The 13,370-nt window shown below is 37.9% G+C and overlaps 1 protein-coding gene across 1 annotated transcript in view; it reads right to left on the bottom strand.

Annotated features, from left to right (window-relative positions):
• Nucleotides 1-13,370, bottom strand: part of Cht7 (chitinase 7) — a 79,344-nt gene that overhangs the window by 9,712 nt on the left and 56,262 nt on the right. Inside the window, exons 7-10 of the mRNA XM_089254800.1 lie at nt 7,479-7,664; nt 7,246-7,365; nt 5,688-5,970; nt 4,573-4,882 (exon numbers count right to left, since the gene is read on the bottom strand). Coding sequence (XP_089110926.1) covers nt 4,573-4,882; nt 5,688-5,970; nt 7,246-7,365; nt 7,479-7,664 — 899 coding nt within the window. The remainder of the gene's footprint in view (nt 1-4,572; nt 4,883-5,687; nt 5,971-7,245; nt 7,366-7,478; nt 7,665-13,370) is intronic.

The following is a 13,370-nucleotide window of genomic DNA, read 5'->3' as shown; positions in this document are numbered from 1 at the left end:
GTCGTCTTTCTTAACTGTTTTAATTTTTTTTTTTACACTAGTATAATAGTTACGGTATACATTATGCATAACTACCAATAATCTCAGTAAGTTTGAAAAAATTTATCGCTTTTACTTGCTATTATGCATACTTCCCCAGCGTCGTTGGCGAATTTGATTAAATGCTAAAAAATTATCACTTATACCGGTGGTTATGTGCTACCCAAGAGCGTCGTTATTAAATTTTATAATTGCAAAAGAAATTATCGCTTTTACCGGTGATTATACATAATATTCAAGTATATACCGGGTAAATTTGATAAACACTTGTAAAATTTATCGATTTTATTGGTGATTATGCATAATGACATTGTGTGTTTATACAATGAATATGAATAAATTCCCAAATTTGTCTATCATATGTGATAAATATAGTCGGATCCCCTCCCTATATGTCACTGTTACATTTGATATATTTCATAATTTAATTATTAAAATTTTGATTTCATGATTTAAATTCGTTAAATCGAAGAATTTGTTAAATTGGATTCCGTTATATCCTGGTACAATCGTAAAATTTGTCAAATAGGGGCTCGTTATAGCGAGATCCGGTTTCAGAATTCGTAAACATAGGAGTTATTTCGGGGATGTTTGGAAAAAAATTAATCAAATTCATCAAGTTCATTATATCCGGTTCAGACTTTGACCCCACAAGTACGGTCATCTAAGTAATAAATTTTATCACATAAAAATGGGCCCGGTTCATCATATTTATCAATACAAAATGACAATTATGCATAATAATCAACAAATGTGATGAATTTAGTATGATTTATCATGTTTATACCAACGACGCTTGCGTATTATGCATAATCGCTAGTAAAAGTGATAAAATTATGCATGACAAACAGGATTCATCACATTTACCACAACATAATCATTAAATAATTTCCATATTAAAAAATACCGCCATGATTTAGATCAGGGGAATCACGGAACATTTTTAACTACATTTCTTGTGATATACACGAACTCATTTCATTAATTTCTAAATATATATATTACGTTTTCTTCCGCCCTATTGTCTATTCAACTCGATCATTTCCCCTGTTTCACGTGTTTCTATAGATTAAATTATTGTCTGAACATGTCTCGGTTTCTTTTTTGACTCGTGTCCGCCTAAATACCGGATTTTCCTTGTATTTGAGATGATGATTATTGAGCAAAAAAACAGAATCGAGACCTAAAGAAAAGGCCGAAGTAAGGAAGAAAGGATTTATAAAAACAAAAAAAATATGGGTTGACCACTTTTGGAAAACACGAGATTGAATTCGGCATAATTTACGCGCACCCGTTTCAGTTCACGTTTTATTTATTTATTTTTGGAGACACCCATAAACAGAACCAGAGCGATTTCTAGAGCTGATATTTCGTACAAATACGGGCTCAATAATGCTGCTCGCTTCTGAATTATCGCGTTTTTTGACAATGGATGAGAGAGAGAGAGAGAGAGAAACAAAACCAGATCACCACGTGAGTCGCGTCAATAGTATTCTTTCTTTTTCCAAAAGCTCGTTCGTGGCTTGAATTTTTTTAGTTCGAGTTCACCGATGATCCAGATTTTTCTCTTATGGAATGGCTTGTATGAAAATGGATTATCATATGGTTTTGGCGTTCAGGCAAAAGTCACCAAGTCTAAAAATTGCGATTTTGAGATAACTACCCCAGCGTCATCTTCAATTAATGCTCGACAGTCTGGTAAAACTACTAACGAAATTTAATTTCCATTATCTAAGCAACACGGGTGTCCATGCTTCACTTAATCCTGTAGTCACTTTTTATCGTCAGGCAGAAATCATCAAGTCCATTTAGTGATACACATTTTTTTAACAGATTGCGTCGGCGTTCTAGTCAGCAAGTCCACCAATAACCCTTTGATAGATTGCTGCAATACCCAATACAATATCCAATTGATTACTTCATGATATGAACCACGAAGCAGTTACCTGCTGCAGGAGTTAGAAATCTATAAAATATTTTTCGACACTACTCAAAAGTTTAAATTGACTCAAAACTGGACTTGGTGACTTTTGCTTGAACATCGACGAATTGTTGTCGATGTAAACGTCATTAAAAGGACTTTGGTGATTTATATTATCAACTTTTAATCCAAGAAGTGTTGACTGTATTCAGTTGGTGAACTATACTTCTTCACCCGATATAGAAGGCATTATTTGCAGATCTTACTTACGCGCGAATTATACGTTCGGTTTATGCATCATCCCGCTGGTAAATGTTATACATTGTAGCATGACGTAAATGTTAAGTGTGCTAGTTTAGAAATTGGAATACGCCTGCATAATTTTCTGGCCACACTCCCAGGGAATACTGAAGAGGTGTCACTTTTGTCCGACACATGTGGTGGTCGGAACCGAAACAGAAATATAGCAGCTTTATTGATGTATTTGGTTCAAACGACTCGTATTGAAATTTGAGAGCAGGAATTTAAGCATTAATGTTTTATTCATTTTCCCATTTTATTCACTACATTATTACATTTATATCGTAATTAGAGGTCTATACGTATTGATCTTACGTTTATTATGGATTTACATTTCGCACAGTTTCAATGTGATTTGTATTCTGCTTTTGCATGACTATTTAAGTTATCAGTTATCATCATTAAACCTACTGTAGTAGTTGGAATTCTTTAAAATAATTTTTACTATTTTTCATAATTACTGAACAAGTTCAAATTGCCTATATCTCAAAACTACAATTTTGTACTTTGTGACTTCTGCCTGAACGCCGACGATTTTCTAAATTAATTTTTGTTTTCTTCTTCAATAACTTACGTTGTTGAAGAGATGAAAATTCCGTTTCTTTTCAGAACCATAAAAGACCGTCGTCGTGTCTTTATCTTCTTTTGGTTCCGTTCTCATTTCGCGTATTTTCATCTCCAAAGTGCTCAGATTTTTCATTGCGAGAAAGTTGAGCAAAAAGTTTCAAGCGGATGAGTTGCATTGCCTGATCCTTTATGAAACGAAGCAGATGCTTTACTTTTTGTAACATACTGCGGATGGGCAAAAAAATTTTTTTTTAATTTTTCTACAATTTTGTTCTTTTTTTTTTACAATTTTAAAACCAGTTCAAGAATCTCAGTTCATTCAATAATTTGATTATTTTTGTCCCAACATGGTTATTTATTGCGTGCAAGAGCTGATTTGTCCGGTATCCAGTGGATTTTGAACGACTTTTATTTACATGTCTTCACATTAAATTCTATGTGAGAGTGACAAGACACGAGGAAATATAAAATCTTGACAAAAATAACGACGTGAAATCAGACACGGAGGTTTTTTTTAGTATATCAAAATATTACAATGAAGATAAAAAGTGAAAATTAATACGCGTGAAGAGGATGTGGAACATTGAAAACCCCGAAATGAAGGTGACGGTTTATCAATATAAATGAAAGTTTGAACACCAGTGAATTGAATGAATGTTTTGGGGCATTTTTTTCAAGATTGCCTACATATTATACGAGTATCTAATAAGTTGGCCTGCTTTCGGCGCCCTGAACTTTCAATTAAAAGTCAGATTGATACCACAATTTCTATATATATCATTTCAATGATTAAACTCACCGATTCCGTAAAAATAAATTTGCAACCTTTAGAGCGCGTTTTAAGCCATTCTAGTGCGGATCAACCCACGTCCTGCAACTTTTCTCATACGTGGACAGTGGTCAATAATCAATGGTTTCCAGACGTGATCTTCGATTGCGACTAGATGTCCTCACATGCTCCAGAACCTGGCGGCATCTTATTTGCAATGAAGACAATGATTCGATCTCATCTCGGGATTGAGCTCGCATTATGTCTAATTGAGCTCATATCTAAAAGTTTTTTTGGCATCAACATTCAACCGATAGTTGAGTCATCAATCTCATGTTTCCCTATATCAGCGAATGGACATTCAGTTTATTGCGTTCATGACACCACTTGGTAATGATTAACTTATTGAGAGAGAGAGAGCATCGGACGACTCTCGGAAACGAATGATACAGGTCCTTTAATTGAAAACAACACCCCCTGTTGGACGATTTTCAGTTTTTTTTTAAAATCACAGTATCGTTGCGTTGAGTTCTTCGAATAGTAGATGCATAAATTTTGCTTCTGGCCCGACTATTGGTAGCTGCTTCAAAAATGTTCTAAACAGGCCAACTCGTTTCATGCCAATCTTGTACTTATTTACGGTTTGAAAAGTAGATAAGGTAGATAAGCTGGGTAGATAAGGCATATATTACACGTGATAAAACTTTAGGGGGGGGGGGGGGCTTCCTTCAACACAAAGAAATATTTAATTTTCATGGATGACTATATTTTGGAATAACATGTTCAATGTGAATGTGCGGAAAAATACTCGTACATAAACGTACTGTATTATTTCTGAACACGTGTAAACGCATCAAAAAACGACTTGCACAAGAAAAAAACTTAGATCACTTTTTTTACCTGTGGAATATTGAAAAATATTGTCACAAAATTGAAAAAGAAAAATATAGATTATTTTTTTTTGCATTGGTATTACCTATATCCTGACTTGGTGACCTGCTTGAAAGGCATTGTTCCGGAAATCCAACCCCCGACAGAAAGAAGGATCTTCAGCGACGGGTTCTTTTCCTTGAGAGCCAGGACCCTATCGTACAGGGACTTCTTGGCCGAAGAATCGTCGGCCCCGTCTATTGGCGATAGAGAATCATTCTTGATTGTAGCGAAAGCAAAGATCACGTGCGTGCATAGGAACGGGTCGATGTGCTCGGGTTGATATTTTCCGTCACTGGGTCTCTTCAGAGACCAGCTCGTGTAATAACAGGCTATCCTGGCGTTACTTGGCGTCTCTACACGAAAATATAAACAAACAAAACAGTTATATTAGTTGCTGAACGCAGAGTTATCATTTCCAACAAAGACGATTCTGAGAGGTACCCGAACTGCGTAAAAGAGCTGTAATAACGTCATCAGATGAACTGGCTTCTGGTTATTGAACTGATGATACCCCTGGACATCAATGAAACTGCGTCCGACTTGAAAACGTACAATTCCAAATGATTTTTTGAACTGATAAACACGGATATAATCATAGAAAAGTTTTATTGGCTCTGGTTTTTGGGATATTACGCTGTTAACAGTCGAAAAGTGCTTTTCGAGCGTTATTGCAAGGTGAAAAAATGGTAAGGACCATAGAATAACGTTACGAGGGAAAATGGTCAACCTCGATGCTGGCTGACCACTGCTGGACATTTGTAAGAGATGCTCCTCATGTTCTGTCCAGTACACATGCAATGTAAAACATGCCAGACGCCAATTAACAAATAATTGTGTTGCATTTTTATGTATATTCATGCTGCGCACACATATACTAATGAAGTTTCTTGTACCATCTTATGTATATATAAAATATACGATTTCAAATACTTATCGTCAAGTTTCCAAGTTGTCGTCTGACGTCAATAAAAATGTTTTTTGGAAGTCATAAAATGTCTCAAACATGACGTGGTAAAATAGTCATTGTCCATTTTGAAAACGTCAAAAATGACATTTAAAAAAAAAAACCCATTTGCAAATAGTTCGGCTTTCAGAAGATAGATGGCACTATTAAATTAAATTAAAGTAAATTAAATGCATTTTGAGTGTTTTACGTACCCAAAGTGACGTTCGCACTCATTCCTGGTTTCTCAGTAGTGTCATCCGAATCATCGCTGTCGACCTTGACAACTGGAGCAACTGTGGAAGGTAGGCTAGCTCGAACTTTCTTCGACAGGACATCCAAGTCCGTCACTGGTCTCTTGGAATGTCCTAAGAGCTCTTCTCCCATTGCTCCAATGAGTGGGTATCTCTTGTTTGATAAACAGGATCCGTGGAAGTCGTCCATGTCGAGTGTCCAAACCATAGCACCACCGTAACCATTTTCTTTGATCCATTTCAGCTGAAAAAGTGGAAGTGAAAAAAATATTTCATCTCGAAAAAACCCTTCACCTCCATTATTACCAATATTGTCTTTGGATTGTTTTTCCTGCACATTGTCTCTCCAAAATTCAATGTCTCTATGCGATAACTAAGGTAGTCTCAAAACTTGTAACTCGAACATAACCCGTATTTTGAGGGTTGATGTGGATGGTGAACAGCGCAAAATTGCGTACCCTTGCTCTAGTCAGTATGTGATGTAAATACATCTCTCATCGCCGAGAGTCAATACATCATAGAAACGGACTAAAGGCCGCTACATACTATTCTGACGTAACGTGGTCCCACGTCAAGTCAGAGACGTTGTGAATTCCGATTCGTGGAAATTCTATGACGGGGGAAATCTCACTTAACATAATTCTCTTGTCACAGAATTTCCACGAATCACGATTCACAACGTGACTGACGTTACGTGGATAACATCAGAGTAGTGTCTAGTGGCCTTTATTTATTCAGGCGCATTCTGTTTCGACGGCGCTTTCCTATTCCGACGCACATAGCTGTCTGGTGCAATGATCGGTACTAGCCAGCACTTCCTAGAGATAGAAGGCCTCCGCAGTCTGGTTGTGACGTCAGTAAGTAGTCCATTTCCCCTCAGAATATTCAGGGAAAAAATTCCCTGCTCGTGTCAGTATCATCGTTGTGAAGAAAAGAAATGATCGGGCTCACAGAATTATCGATTTCTGTGCCCCCACATCCAATCACAATTCGGTATTTGTGAGCCAATCAGGAAGATTCTACCCCAAAATAAGAAGAAACGAAATAGGATGCTGTGTTTCAAAATGTGGAAAACTTACTAGGTAGTCTGAGTGATGCAAAGAGTGCAGAGGCCTTTCATCTCTAGGAGGTGCTGTACTAGCACTCACTCCACATAGAACAAACTCGACCACTCGAACGTCCTTCCGTACAAAGTTGTTCCGCACTCTTCTGTTTGAGCCGGTGTCAGTTTTTGCGTGTACGGTGTCGAGTAGCGCGCATGTGTGAACCCGGGGATTTAACGTCACACTTTGCGATTCTATGAATTTTCTAGCTACAATGAATGTTTTCTGCGTTGGAGTTATACTTGGTGGTTCGAGAGTGATGTATGCTTTAACCGCGACACAAGGGATTAACTATCAATCTGTGTAGATGAATCCTGCATTTATGGTCTACAGGTTTTCCCGTCTTAGATAAAACATGATTTATTATTCCATATAGACACTGGAATAAAAAAGCCCTCATAAATTCATATACGAACCTTTATCCTTATGCTTTTCTCGTCGTCAAAACCTACCCACTGGTCACCGAGGTACGCGTAAGGCACTTTCTGCTCCTCGTCCCACTCGTATTTCGCACCTTTCTTGATCATATCGCAAATCTGAGTAGGAAAATGAAGTTTTGTTATCATTGCACATGACTAGAAATCATTTCAGAAAACTGAGAGACAAAAAATGGAAAATGAGCTTTAATCGCCCAGAATTTCGTGCTCACTTCGTAGTAGGCGAGGAATCCCTCTTCCCTGGTGAAAGTGCCAGCTTTGCCTCCGCCTCTGGCAGGCATGTTCATGCCGTTCTTGCTTGGATCGGCGAGCGTGAAACTCCTTCCGTAAGTTGCCAAACCAACAATTATCTTTTCCTTAGGGGTTCCCATTTTTTCCCACAATTTCACTCCGAATTCCTGTTTTAGAAGAGGTACGAAAGAAAAGAAAAATTGTTACGTGCTTATACTTCTGCTTCAAAATACATATCGCTTTTCATTCATGTTATAATGCTCCAAAATATTTTTGTCATGGATGTAATTATGAAGCTTGTTCTTGGGAAGATGAAAACATTTTTAGCGAAAAGTATTACAAAGAGATGTTTCGAAGCAGAATCTACGTAAAGAAAAAGCCCGAAACTATGCGATCCAACATAGTTCCAACATATGTGATCACACGGAGGGAGTTACCAATTGTATGATGAATTGTAACTCTCAGTGTACCAATTGTATGATCATGAGAGATCATACAATTGGTATGATCTCTCACATGTTTATACAGTGGTATTTAATAACCGTATGCCACGCCTCTACATCTCTCAACAATGTCTTCCAGTCCAGGATTTTTAGTGGGACTTTCTACATTATTTATTTTCTAGTGAATTCGTAGAGTTAAAAAAACAAATATGAATGGTTATCAGGTTTAGAGCACTGATAGTTTTCATTCTGGGGAAGGGTATGGCAGCATGTTTTGTGTGATTTACGGAAAATTCACCGAAAACAATTCGCAACCAGTGAGAGAGTGATTGAGCAAGTGAGTAAATGTGTGAGCGAGTGGGTGACTATAAACGAGTTCATGAAAGCGAAAAAAAGCTTGAGTAATGAGTTAATTAGTGAATAAATTTAAAATAAAAAAGTGAGTAAATGAGTGAGTGAAAACTTGCTTCCTGGCTCACTCACTCAGAATGTCACTTTTTCGATGAATTATTTGTCGGTGAATTTTCCTTGCTTTTAATTGCCATTTCGGTGAATTGCATGGCGGCAAATTTTTCCAGCGGTGAATTTTCCTTCCGGTGATTGCGTGGTGGTGAATAGCTGACGATGAATTTTCTGCACACGGTTTCGTACGTAATCATCGCATGTTATTGACTTGTATATTGTATGATATCTTGTATTAAATTACATTATCTTTTGTGTGTATCGCTTTATGTCTTGCGGTTTGCATCGAGACGCTTGTTGTGGCATCTCGTACTTTTCGTAAATGACCGTCGAAAAATCTAAAAGCGATTTTATAACTGTGAAGACTGGTTAGAATCGATTTCGTTGCCATAATTACACATTTGTCTATTATTTTTTTCACAAGCATTTTGGTAATACAGTGATTCAGTTTCTAACGCGAATTATTCTCTCGTTATCGTCGTTATTTCGCGGTTGCATTATTAATTTCAGCATTTTAACTAGGAAAAAAAATAGTTTTCGAATCGCTCGAGGGCGCTGTAGGAACCGGTAACAGAAAACGTATAATATCTTCGCCTACTTTGAATTGATGCAGGCAAAACGCGAGTTTTTCTTCCTTTTTTATTTTCGAAACATCTAAAAGATGTTTTTCGAAACAAAATAAAATGAAATAAAACTGAGCAGAGTTTTTCTTTTGCTTCTTCTTATTATTGTTTTTCTCATGACCGACTGGGCACTACTCGAGGCTTCAAGCGATAAAACAAATGTAGGTCACGACGACGAAACTCATTCTCTCAATGTATTAAATAGAAAAAAAAATAAAACCACCACATATTTATATTAGAACAAGAAGAAGAAACAAAAGAACACACACAAACCGACCATAAGAGACAGAGAGAGAAAGCGACTGCGACGACGGGCACAAAAGAAGCCTTGAGCAATAAAAATCGGCGGAAGCGGAATTTCGCTTCTTTATTTGTTTTTCTTTTTGTGAACGTCTTATTATGCATTTATGCGGCTCTGACCCGACGCTGCTGCTGCCTTCAAAATAAAACAATATATAAAAAACACACACCGTGCGTTTATTTATAATATCGCATGTGTATGCAAATCCGATGATTAATGCTCACGGTTCTTTTCTTTCCGTTTTAATATTCTTATTTATTTGTTCTCGCCGATCTTCTTAACTGAACAAAGAAGAAAAATCCCTTTATTGTACGAATCTGAAATAATTATAATTGCTGTGGTTCTCCCAAAAGTGACTAAAACTCTTTGCTGCTTCTTTCTGATGTGGACAGATGGCGCACTAGGAATGAAGGCCGCAACTAAGCTTGCACTTTAGGGGCCATTCAAGTAAGCAGATTTTCAGCCATTTTTGACCCCTCCCTTCCCTTCCCCCCCCCCCCGTCAGCAAAATTTCGTCAGCAGCTTAGAATATTTCATATCTTCAAAAAGGGGTGGTTGATGACGTAAGCAACCTTCAAACCCCCCCTTTGTCATCAAAAGTCAGTAAATCCGACCCCCCCCCCTTGATGCTGCCGTAATACTTGAATGACCCCTTATGTGGTGTGAGAGATGGAAATGCTTGCTATTGGGCGGTGGTTCTTAAACTTTTACCCCACATCCACCACTCCCAGGAATATCATATAATTAAAATTTATTTTCTGTTTGTCCGTGTGTATGTTCTCTATACAAAAGTGTACAATTTTGACGAAAACTTTCGCATATATATACGAAACAGGAACCCGACTTGAACGATAGGCTACTTTAAGAGTTCTTCAGAACTGGGCAAATGCCAGAATAGTCGAGAAACTGTGGGGCAACAATTATTATTTTTTTTTTTGCAGGGGCTTAGGCAGCATTAACCTTTGGAGGGGTCACACCATGACCTACGTGAGTGACACTATTACTTTCGAAGGTCACGGTCACACCGGGTTTGGGAGGGTCCACAATGGGTTTCTTCCAAAGAATTATCGGTTACTAGCCTTCAAAAAGCATTTTGAATGAACAGAAATTAATTAACATAGATGATTAATGTGTTTTATTTCAATGTTTTAACCATTATACATAGATACTAGAAATATTTCAGTTTTTGATGCAAGAGGTTTGCACGGGTGCTCCCTCTCTGCTCCTATTTGCCTACTTCTTATTTGTTTGGCCCTCAACAATGACTTTTGGAATGTTTAATTTGGTTATCGTAGTTCACTAATAATGCTTTTCAGACACGATAGTCCCTTTACAATGGTCTGAAGACCATACAAGGTCCGGGCTTGGTCCGTTAGGGATATAAGCCCTTTACCCTGTTGAGTTGGGCCATGCTGCGGAGGATCACAGGTGTCGGATCAGGGTGCTCACAAGATAGTCGTTCGCGGGCGCCCCACTCCGGCGCATACAACCCTCAGGTTGTTTCTCTGCAAATCAGTCTATTCTAATCCCACCCTCTGAGACCGCCTGGAACGACGCACGCGTACCACTCCAAGCGAGAGCGGCCAGGGCAATCACCCCCAGTGGTCTAGGGCATCGTCACTTGGCACCGTTAGCTTTATTCTCATTTTAAAGGAAATATTTACATGGGCCGACAGCGTCTCTGAAGAAGTGATCTTCCGCTAAATAATCATGTATCTGTGATTTAATAAATCTGCAAAAGGGGTCGAGAATATGAAAAAAGAAAAATCTATAATTGAAAATATGGTGCAAAAACTGAGATTTGATTTGATACAGGGAGCAAAGAATGGTGCGGGATACGAACAATATTGAAATCACGATGCAAAAGAAAAATACAAATACAAATACAACGCCACAACAGGCAAAATGCCCAATGAGGTGGCTGAGAAAATATTATAATGCATGATAAAATATTATACAATTCCCATAAAATATATTTATGGTTGTCTTACTTTAAGTATGAATAGCTTCTCGATTGACCCCCAACATGTTTATCGTATTTCTTTTTAAGCTTGTCAAACTGTGATAGAATTCACGACTTACGGTGTTAAACTATTCCATTTATTCACAACCCTGTTAGAGAAAAATTCCCTGCCGCACTACATACTAGAATTGTCCCTTACCAATCGGTACTGGCGTCCCCTTGTAAAAGGAGTCGACTGACGGTGTACTAATAATTCATCGTCCATCCTATACATCCCGTTGAAAATTGTGAACACTTCGATCATATCTCCCCGGCATCCAATGTAAACATATTCAAAAAATGAAGTCTCGCTTTATAACTCAAGCCCCGTGTGCCAATAAGGACACGCGTAGCTCTTCTCTGCACCCATTCAACCAAGTCTATCTCCCTACCTACCTCTCTCCAAAACCCCACAGCATACTCCAGTCCAGGACGAACTAAGCCTCGGAAAAGCGGAAGAATGACTTTAGGAGAACGCGAAGACACCTTTTGAAAATAAAACCGAGCATTTTATTTGATTTTTTGACTACCGATGAACAATGTTCAGAAAACCTAAGCCGCTCGCCAATGAGAATTCCCAAATCGGTGACCCTAGTTGCATCCGGGATAGTGACACCATTCAACACGTAAGAGAACCGTGGGTTGTTGGAACCAAAACGAGCGACCATGCACTTGTCAACGCTAAACGTCATGCCCCATTCATTTGACCATGCTTCAATCCTGTTTAAGTTGGTCTGGAGCAACTCCCTATAGCTTTGATTCCAGTGAATCGAAATTGCCGTAAAATTGAAGAATATATATTTGTGGAAACTGTGCGCGGGATGAATACAGAATTGAAGACAGATGCAAAAAACTAATACAGATCGATAAATAAAAGGTGCATAGCGGTGCGGGATGCATACAATGTTGTCATCATCGCCAAGTATTATAGCTAGTTGTCTAACGAATATAACCACTTTAACCCAACTGAATAGACACACATTAATATCAACAGCTCGCCGCGACGTACACTTTGAAAACCATCACCATTGGGGGGAAGCCGCATCGTTTGAGTTGCTTGTATCCAGAAGGTGCCCTTGTTATGTGTTTATTCGATGTTATAAGATATGGATGTCCGTGATCGTAACGTCGAAATGAAAATTAACTGTTGTTCAAACACTTTAACGCGTCATGGGTGTGCCAATGACTGTGGTGAGAACATTCCAACAAGAATGCGGCTCGCATTAACACCTCCTGCTATTCATAAAACCAACTTCAGCCCTGATCATCGCTGCGTTGCAGTTGAGATCGAATCTTTGCCTCCGGGATGGGAAGTCGTGACGATAACCGCAGCGCAAACTTACATAGTCTAGAATTTATATAAAATTTACGCGAACCTCCTGGTCTAGGGTTCTTCAACCTATTTATAATTACGGACCGGTAGAAGTACGGTCGAATCCCGTTTTAACGGATAACGATATAGCGAAAAAAATCTGGTTTTAACGAACAATTTCCTAATCCTCCAGATAAGTTTACATAGGAACAATGCAAAAAAAACCTGGAATTCCTTTATAAGGAAATTTTGTTACAACGAAGTGATTTCTCCGGTCTATTTATTATAAGGGGTTATAACTGTTATAACGGGATTCGACTATAGTTGGACAATAAGACTGGGCGCACGCCGGTTAGACACGACAAGACAACTTCAGACGAGCTAAGTCATTTCTGTTACATTGATTTGTATCATGTATCAATGTGTCTCTGAGTAACCAGTGTGCGACATTTTCAAAATGATTTTGCAAGTAATAATAGAGAAAACTAATCAAAAAATTTACATTTTCTTTTGAGATAAAAAATAAACATCAAATTTTAAGTAATTTATTTCATAATTGCATGACTACTCTTTTGGTGAAATACAGTTCAAAATCACAAGCTGTCTTACTATATGTACACATCTTTTAAAAATGTACAAACCAAATAGTGCTTGTATAAATGCATTTTTTAACCCTTTTTTTAAATCTTAAAATATATAAATCGGATGATTATTTCCAAAATATGAATTA

Source organism: Pholcus phalangioides, unplaced genomic scaffold (assembly GCF_987345545.1).
Source record: "Pholcus phalangioides strain wild (caught in Gottingen) unplaced genomic scaffold, Ppha-v1.0 ptg000042l_1, whole genome shotgun sequence".
Classification (NCBI taxonomy): domain Eukaryota; kingdom Metazoa; phylum Arthropoda; class Arachnida; order Araneae; family Pholcidae; genus Pholcus; species Pholcus phalangioides.
The sequence above is the reverse complement of the archived record's forward strand: the minus strand, read 5'-3'. Positions and strand labels throughout refer to the sequence as shown.